Below are 9728 nucleotides of genomic sequence, written 5' to 3'. Positions count from 1 at the left end.
TCAGACTGAGGTAATGCACTGCAAATCATCTGATATTAACTTTATGGTCAACGCACATGCACGGGGACACTGCTGGGGCTCCCTCTGAGCCTGTGTCACCGTTCCTGCGCCGCCTTAAAGACAGCCCGCCTGAAGCTGTGGCGGGGAGGTGGTTTCTGGAAGAGACAAACCGCGTGTGTTTTTTCTGTGCGTCATGTCTTTGGAGTAAGACTGCTGCTAATCTGACAGGATATTTGCCAGGAATTGCTAGAAAATAGAAATGTGTGGGCCTAGTACACGCAGAGCAGCCAGTGGAAAATTGGCAGGGCTGGTGCAGTATGATGTTGGCTTAATTTCACTCCATGGAGTGAAAATTGGAGGTTTGGGACTGATTCCTCCCCCCCCATCAGACGTGAAATCACAAAGTATCACAAGGGATGGCTGCATTTGTTTACTCCTGGATCTTTTAGGTTTCAGTAAGACAAGCTCAAAGAGAGAGGTAGCTGTTGTACATCATGCAGAGGGATTTGTTGTTTGAGATTTGCTGTGAAATAAGATTGCAGTCATCCTTGTAACATTTTTCCTTCACTTTCTGGAAGCAGAAGAAATTCTCCTCCACTGACACTGAGGAACAGCCCAAAGGGGAGAAGCGGCGAGTCTGATAGGGATAATAAACATGGTGTGTAATGCAGCTGAAGTGCCACTACACCGAGAGCTTCTTGGCCGTCACTGGGAGGCTGCCAAAGCCATGGCTGCGAGCCCTGCACTGGGGAGCGCACCTTCGCCTGCCGAGGTCCCGGCCTTCTCCTGGACTTGCTGTGTGTGAATGGGTGCAGGCAGTTGCGTCCTCATTTCCAGAAGCCGTGTTCGTTAGCACAGCTAAAGCGATAAGCCCCGTGAGAGGCTGGTGCGGCTCTATGGTCCACAACCAGAGCTGGCTCTCGCCTAACTGGCGAAGGTGCAGGCCAGTTGAGTGCACATCAGTCTCCATCCATCTCTGTGTGTGTGTGTGCACCTCGAGACGGATTATTAGCTTGTATAACAAAAGTCTTGTGCCAGAAAGGGAGAGGAGTCTGACCTTGGGACAGACGTACTTAATGCATACGGTATGTTTTCTCTCCACATAAAGCAGGCTTAATAATTAAAGACAAAGGAGGAAATGGAAATTTCCTGACTGGATGGTAGGGGTGCAACAACATAGTAGTCTCAATCCATCTTATTCTTGTCCGGCTTCCCTGAAAGGGCTGACAGAAGTCTGGAAGTGATTGAGAGCTAATGAGAACAGCAGCAAGCCTAATAGTTAAATGCAGTCTTTCTGAGTAGGAACTAATCTGGTTTATATGAGCTGGATGTCCTTTGTGGTATAGCTGGCGTATGGAGCCATGGTCTTCCAGGCAGTGCTTTCACTTGTTTATTTTTCCTGTCATTTTAATGGCCTTCCAAAAAAAGGAAGCTGCCTCTTCATTCCTCACCCAATGCATTCAGTTTGAAAAGAAGGGTGGCCACATCTACTGTGAGAGGCAGCCCAGCTTATGGGGAGAGCTGGGATGGTTTCCTCTGCGGTAGGAGTTGGTGGTGGAGGTGGGGAAGACTGATGGGCCCTTTGGTTAGTAAATAAGGGGAACAGCACATGCTCATGTGCCTTGGCTCCAAAGGGATAAGCAAGTTTTCCCACAGGGTCCAGACCACATTTGGTTTTCTGGGAGCCATCAAAACATCCCTGCTTTGTGGTGCAAACCCAATACCACAATGCTAGGTCAGAAAGATTACTACTGTTTCTTCCTAGTGTAGTGAAACACTGTCAGGAAGGAAGAGACTTCCAGTGCAAACGATAGTTTACTATGGCTGTCCACTTTGCTTCCATCTGTGAAGATGGTAGATACAGGATTTTATTGCACTGTGGAGCTTATGCTATGTTATAGCATTGAAGTTTGCTTAGAGACTTTTAGATAGGTTTGCTCAGAGAAAAAGTTGAGGAGCATTTGCCTTCAGAATCATCACGCATCACAGCTTATCCTGTTTGTTTGTATATTCTTTTATCCAATTACTTCTTCCTCAGCCTTACTTCTCTTAGAACTTGAGATCAGCATGGCTACAAACCACTACCATCTTCTTCTCTTTTTTGCTTTATGTATTTATTCATGGCACATCTTCAAAGTCACAGAGGCAGCCACCTCTTCCAGACTCAGCCTCATCCTACTGCTTTGCTATCAGCTGTTGTTGCAGCAGTTACTTTAGTGGCATGCAGTCTGTGTAATCGGGGGTGCACAGCACAGCAGTCTGCAGGCAGATGAGAAAGAACAGTAAAGAAGTGTAAAAACAAAGGATCTGTTCATGACAGCAGTTATTGCCTGGAGCTATGCGGAAACTAACAAATCCACTGTATGCAATATCTAAACCTCATGCAAATATTGCTGTTCAGGTGTGCAAAAGCTGTGAGCTGACACAGTAACTGCACGGTTTCCTGCTGGTTGATCGTTTCACTGCATTGATGGATGGATGGCAATGTTGTACGAGTGACAGGTGTCGCTGCTGTGCACTGAAGTGGAGGGGAGGTAGAAGCAATCTTGGTTTTCATGCCTTTTGGGCTCATCCACTGCTTGGGAGAGGCAGACGTGCTCTAGGGAGGAGGCAGAAGTCTGTGGAGCTGGGATGTGACAATCCAGCATGTGGGGGGGCTGCTCTGGGCTGTGACCACGGGTGGAAGGAGGCCTACTTGGCATGTGGGAAGGGATGGGGGAAGCCACATGCAGGTGGGAGTTAAGTGGGCTGATGAGGAGGGGTGGTTTTGTGCTGAAAGGGTTATGCTGGAGACCAGGAGCTCAGTGTCCATCCGGGCTGGGCTGCTGGCTCCCTGGGGAGGACTGCCTCTGTCTGGATCCCCCCAAAATGTGGTGCTGACCGCTGCTGTGTGTCAGTGGAGCTTTAAACACTCAAACAGCCTCAATATCTGGGGTGTTTGGGCCTTTGGGTGCTTCCGTTTCCTCTTCCAAAATGTCACTAAAGCTGTTTCCTCTCTCAGAGTTGTTAGGAAAAGAGGTTAATTGGTATCTGTGATGTGCTCAGACCCCATAATGAGAAGATGGAGTCTTGATACCTGTAGGGAGGAAGGACAGTCATTGCTTTGCATCGCTGCTGTATGTTATGCCACACTACTGTAATGAATCCATTTATTCTTCTTCTGTAAGCTCTATTTTTTTTCCTGAGAAGTATTGTCAGGTATTTATTCAAGTCAAAATGTTTTGATGTCTTTTCTTCAGTTCACAGACGCACTGGTTATATCCAAACTCTGAATTTAATTGAAATGCTGCAATCCCATCTATTCACTGTTACAATCACAATGTAACTGGTTATTTAAGTGAAATGTAGGGCCATTAGTTCGAGCAGACGGTATTGCCAATATAAGTGACTTAAAAAACACTGAATACCACAGAAAGCCGTGAACAGTGTCTGTGAAAGTATGACCTTCAGTTGATATACCAACTCAGTTTATTACACAACCATTTAAACCACCCAATCTTTCCCATTCCTTATGCATTGCAGTTAATAATAATTTGGTTCATTTAAAGAATAATTGATTTTTCACTGCCTGACAATGAAAACAATGTATGTGTTTCTGTTCCTTTTCTAATATGTATATTGCTGATGAAAATCAGCTCTGTTGGGTCCTCTGATGTTGGCGCTTTTGTTTCGAGTTACTCCCCGATCTGAATTTGGTGTCTCTTTTTTTTTTCTTTTAAAGTAGGCAAAATTATATTCTAATAAAACAATGCTGTGAATTCAACAAGTTTTTGACTTGATTGGAGAAATGGTTTAATTTTTGTGCATGTATTGTTTTATCAGAAGAAAATCCTCTGTTTATCCTAAGAAATGAAGTAATTTTGCATGTTTGTTAAACACAGCTGCATGAAGCTACGGATCCATCTACCACCCTTGAATAGCTGCCACCATTCCTTCTGCCGTCCTCCTACAGTTTTGCATGCCCTTGGTTTTAATTTGCAGCTGAATTCAGGGGATCACTCGCACCTGCAGGCGTCTGGAGTTATGCGGGGTGATTGTTTGGAGACGTTCAAGCCTTACCCAAGTCTACGGCAAAGCTCTGATGGCTGGGAAAGCCGCCATTGTGTGTTGCCAAATCGTGAAAAAAAACCCACAAAACAACAAAAGTGCTGGAAAGCCTGTTTATAAGAGAAGAGAAGAAGTTGTTTGAAAGTCCAAGATAAGAAACAAGTTTTATTTGCCTCCCATCCTGTGCTGAGGCATTCCCCGCGGTTATGTTGTTATTCGCCTGACCCTAAACCTTTCACTGTGCAAGTTAAATATCCTATGGCAATTTCCCTCTTTTATTTTAAAGCAAATTGAGCTGTGTGTTTTTTGAAGGAGACACTTAAAGAAACCGTGAGCCAAACATAATACAATTTTATAGGGAAATACAACATTTTAAATCCATCAAATTGTCAACAGGGCCTACTTGCAGTGGTTGGTTATAGGCCTGACACAGAGAGCCATCAAAGCTTGCTCTCAAAAATCCTCTTTTCTGAAGTCCCGGGTGAGGGGCCCATTTGGCTTTTAAGAGGCCGTGCCCTGGCCTGGGTCATGAGTAAGATTTGGCAGGGACTGCAGCCTCTAGTGCCTAAAGGGATGGTGGGCACTGTGGTCTCGTGGTAGGCTGGGGGCCTGGCTAGCAGGCCAGGTCGGCCATGGCTGTTTGGCCCTAGGGTGGCTTTTCAGGCAGGGCGTGGTGCTGGCTTGCGCTCCCTGAGCATCAGCCTGAGTCCTTCTAGCCCTCCATCAAAAAAAAAAGTATCCTGTAAAGTGAGTGTGGTGGGTTGACCCTGTCTGGACACTAGGTGCCCACCGAAGTCGCTCTATCACTCCCTCTCCTCAGCTGGACAAGGGGGAGAAAATATAATGAAAGGCTCGTGGGTTGAGATAGGGACAGGGAGAGATCACTCACCAATTACCATCATGGGCAAAGCAGACTCGACTGGGGGAAATTAGTTTAATTTTCTACCAATCAAATCAGAGTAGGGTAATGAGAAATAAAACCAAATCTTAAAAAAACCACCTTCCCCCCTTTCTCTTCTTCCCAGGCTTAACTTCACTCCTGATTTTCTCTACCTTCTCCCCGCCAGCAGCACAGGGGGACGGGGAAAGGGGGTTGCGGTCAGTTCATCACATGTTGTCTCTACCGCTCCTTCCTCCTCAGGGGGAGGACTCCTCACACTCCTCCCCTGCTCCAGCGTGGGCTCCCTCCCACGGGAGACAGTTCTCCATGACCTTCTCCAGCGTGAGTCCTTCCTACAGGCTGCAGTTCTTCACAAGGAACTGTTCCAACGCGGGTCCCTTCCATGGGGTGCAATCCTTCAGGAACAGACTGCTCAGCGTGGGTCCCCCATGGGGTCCAAGTCCTGCCAGCAAACCTGCTCCAGCATGGGCTTCTCTGTCCATGGGTCCACAGGTCCTGCCAGGAGCCTGTTCCAGCGCGGGCTTCCCACAGGGCTACAGCCTCCTTTGGGTGCATCCACCTGCTCTGGCACGGGCTCCAGGTCCTCCACGGGCTGCAGGTGGATATCTGCTCCACCGTTCACCTCCATGGGCTGCAGGGGGACAGCCTGCCTCACCATGGTCTTCACCATGGGCTGCAGAGGAATCTCTGCTCTGATGCCTGGAGCACCTCCGTCCCCTCCTTCTTCACTGACCTTGGTGTCTGCAGAGTTGTTTCTCTCACATATTCTCACTCCTCTCTTTGGCTTCAGTTGCACAGCTTTTTTTCCCCCTTCTAAATATGTTCTCACAGAGGTGCTACCACCATCACTGATGGGCTCGGCCTTGGCCAGCGGTGCGTCCCTCTTGGAGCCGGCTGCCATTGGCTCTGTCAGACATGGGGGAGGCTTCTAGCAGCTTCTCGCAGAAGCCACCTCTATAGCCCCCCCACTACCAAAACCTTGCCACACAAACCTAATACAGTGGGATTTAAGGAGGCAGGCTCTAAAGCTTTGAGCTCCGGCATTACAAAAGCCTCCTGCCAAGTTTAGCAGGTAAAGCAGACGCATACTTACAGACCTCCAGGGCCACAGTGGCTAGCGGTGTTTTGTTTCGAATTACAGTAGGTCAAGTGCAAAATCGGGAAGAAGCAAGGTCTGTTCATGCTTCAGTACATTGTGTAAAGGAAAACTTTGTCTGGAAGTGAAAGCATCTGAATGGGATGGACGTGGAACTTGCTGTATTTCATTCCCAAGGGTGGGAATCCAGCCGCAGCGAAGGCAGGGCCTTTAGGACATGCACAGCATTATTTTTCAGGAAATGCCAGAGGGAGAAACCTCATCTCCTCGGCTCTCTGAATAAAAAAATGTTCATATCAATAAACAAATATTTTTCTCCCAGACAAGGAGTGCCTGGCTCCGTGAGAGACTATATGTGGAGAGCTAGCAATTCAGAGCTGCAGCACTTTCTGAATAACCATGAGCAAACATGGGCTTCATTTCTCAGTGGAATTGTTGTCGTGCATTCCCACTAGGAAACCCAAGTGTGCTTGTGGCCCTCCTGGTCTGCTGGGACACACATCTGCTTTGGCAGGACCCTGCCTTGGCCAAGGGCGTTAGGCATTTCGGCTGTAATTTGTGGATCAAGTCACTGTTCTGCACGGTCTCTCCACTTAAAAGTCTCCCTGTGCAACTGGTATGACCTCAGCAAATTCCTTAAAATCTGAGCATCTTTATTATGTTAGGAAGAGGCTATATATAATATATAAAGGGGGAATGGGGGGTGTGTGGGTGTGTGTGTGTACACACATACAATGTTTTGAAAAAATTCTGTGAGAAGGCAGGAGTTTATAACTAATTCCTTTTGATCTTCAATAAGATAAAATGCAACTCAGAAGGAACTTGCTTGGTTCCAAAGAGGCAATGTGCTCACTGTTTTCATTAAAATTTTTATCATTTAGCAATGAGTTAATGGTGCTTACTTAAAAAAAAAAATTCACAATTATCAGGCTATATGGTGAATGTTTTTGGAGCCTGAATTACTGTAATATACAGGAATTGGCAATATGCTGAATCTGGGCACTCATTAGTATGGTAAATATTTGAAAATGCTCTGGAAAAAACCTGCAAAGGTTCTGATCCAGCTCTAAGTTTCAAATGCTCCTGAACTGAAAATGTTTGGATTAAGGCAGGGTGGAAAGTGATTTTCTTTTTTTTTTCTTTTTTCTTCCTCCCCCACCCCCACCTCAAACTGAATGTATTTCTCAAAATATTTTTTTCCTCTTCTGCAAAAAGATAACCTAAAAATTCCTCAGGTTTGATAATTGCTACGTAAAATACAGAAACAAAAACTGTAGTGATGCTGGTTGGGTCCCCTGTGAACTGGCAGCTCTGAGCAGATGGCCATGAAAAGCAGCAGACCTGAGCACCCCTCAAATGAGACTGTTGTCTGGTCACTTAGAAGCGCAGCGCCCTCTCCTCACTCACCACCTCCCTGCTGGGGCCAGTGGCCTGAAGCATCCCTCCACCAGAAATGTTTACGGGGGCTTTGGTGACTGTCATTGTAGGGGGGAATCACTTATTTCTCTGAGGTAGTGTCCTGGTTTCGGCAGGGGTAGAGTTAATTTCCTTCCTAGTAGCTGGTACAATGCTGTGTTTTGGATTTAGGATGAGAACAATGTTGATAACACACCGATGTTTTAGTTGTTGCTGGGTAGTGCTTACACTAGTCAAGGACTTTTTAGTTTCCCATGCTCTACCAACTGAGAAGGCTGGAGAGGGGGGCACAGCCAAACTGGCCAAAGGGACATTCCATACCGTGTGACGTCATGCTCAGTACATAAACTGGGGGGAGTTGGCCGGGGGGGCCGCTGCTCGGGGACTGGCTGGGCATCGGTCGGCGGGTGGTGAGCGATTGCACTGTGCATCACTTGCTTTGTGTATTATTATTATTATTATCATATTATTATTATCATTTGATTTCAATTATTAAACTGTTTTTATCTCAACCCACGAGTTTTTCTCACTTGTGCTTTTCCAATTCTCTCCCCCATCCCACCGGGGGTGTGGGGGGAGTGAGCGAGCGGCTGTGTGGTGCTTAGCTGCCGACTGAGGTTAAACCACGACAGGTAGTGACAGGCCTGGGGAATTAAACCTCCTGGCGCAGGGTTGGTGGCACGCAGGCATGGGTGTCGCCTTTTGCTCCCCTCCTTCCCAGCTGCGTGGATCTAGCTGCTGGAGGCAGGAGCGTCTGCTGATGCAGCTTTACCGGGGAGATGCTGCTGCTGTTATCATCATGTTACTGTGATACTGCTCATTTAGCGGCTCCCTAGGCAGCACGCTGGATATCCCCACCCTAGTTTCAGGCCCCTCGCTTTCCCCACGACGTGGGTGAGGATGCTGCCATGGTGCACATTGGTGGCAGATCCATCAGTAAAACCTGGGAGCTCTGTGTACTGGTGTCCCTCGAGACTGTGCATGGAGCAATGCCGACAGCTCAGGTGGAGAGAATGTGCCATGCTAGGGATGACCGCGGTTTGTTTTGTTCCCTTCTCCCATCCAGAGTACAAGAAGAAGTATGGGGAGGAGCACGGCTCGTGCCAGGCGGGGATTGCGGGCTTCTTCACTGAGGTGAGCAGGGGCGCACGCATGGAAGGGATGGGGTTGGTGAGCAGCTCTCCTGCCACACGTCCCAGGAGGGGACCCTGAGCACGGCCTGGACAGCAGGCTCAGCGCTGAGCATGGTCCCTTCCTGCAAGCAAACACCCTCCTGCCTTGTTTGGCCTCCCGGGTGCCTGCATCTTGCACAACGCCTGCCCAGTGGTTCATACATACATGCATGTGTCTCTCAAGGTCTGTGGACAAGAATGAATGAACTGACTCTGGGAAATGTCCTTGGGGAATATTTTTATTGCCTACATCCCAAAACTTGCATAGAGATATTTCTATGTCTAACGTTAACTCTTTATTTTAAGTGATGATGAAAAAGTCCTCCCTGAACAGTTTTGTTTATGTATGTGTACATGTGGGTATATGTATCTATGTGAATATATATATGCACATGCACATACATATACATACATAAGATAAACACTTTTTTTTTCAGTTCTGCTTCAGTTCTTTATTTCAAAAAGATGGAGAAAAAATAGCATGGTAAAATATATGCTCCAGAGCTGTTCTAAATACCAGACCATATTCTTTCCTGGACAGAAGTCTATCAGCCACGTTTTAGTTATGTCAAGGATTAATTTGTTCCCTTATGTATGTATTGATATCTTTTTGTAATGTTTCAGGGTTGGGTTTTTTTGTTTTGTTTTGTTTTGTTTTTTTAAGGGGAAAAAAAGCTATTTCAGTATCAGGCTTCTTGTTACTGTCATGTCAAGTATATACTCAATCCTAATTATATATGTGCTGGTCTGCAGAATTTATTGTCCAGGCTGATACAAGCAGAATAAAGGTGTCCTCTCTGAAATGGTAGAAGGTGATTTCCGAGTAAACTGGGATGGCAGGTGACGTTGCCACAGTGGCACGGTCTGATAACTGGATGTTCAGCCAGCAGCAGCTGTTTCCTGGCTTGTCTGCTCTCTCCAGCCTGTTTCTGTTCCAATGCTTTAAATCGTCCTCTGCTATCCTAGTTCAAAAGGTATCTTTGAACTTTCTTTGCTTCAGCCCGATGGCAGCTCACTGAGCAGGAAACGCAGATAAATGGCTTTTTGGGTCAAACAGGCAAGCCCCTACCGTATATTCAGCACTGCTGATGGCAGT

The 9728-nt window shown here is 46.9% G+C and overlaps 1 protein-coding gene across 1 annotated transcript in view; it reads left to right on the top strand.

The window, feature by feature from the left end:
* Window positions 1-9728, top strand: part of ITGA9 (integrin, alpha 9) — a 221539-nt gene that overhangs the window by 9914 nt on the left and 201897 nt on the right. The window contains exon 5 of the mRNA XM_009321898.1: window positions 8527-8594. Coding sequence (XP_009320173.1) covers window positions 8527-8594 — 68 coding nt within the window. The remainder of the gene's footprint in view (window positions 1-8526; window positions 8595-9728) is intronic.

This window comes from Pygoscelis adeliae, unplaced genomic scaffold (assembly GCF_000699105.1).
Source record: "Pygoscelis adeliae isolate BGI_AS28 unplaced genomic scaffold, ASM69910v1 Scaffold194, whole genome shotgun sequence".
In the NCBI taxonomy this organism is placed as follows: Eukaryota; Metazoa; Chordata; class Aves; order Sphenisciformes; family Spheniscidae; genus Pygoscelis; species Pygoscelis adeliae.
This window is presented reverse-complemented; position numbering and strand designations above follow the sequence as displayed.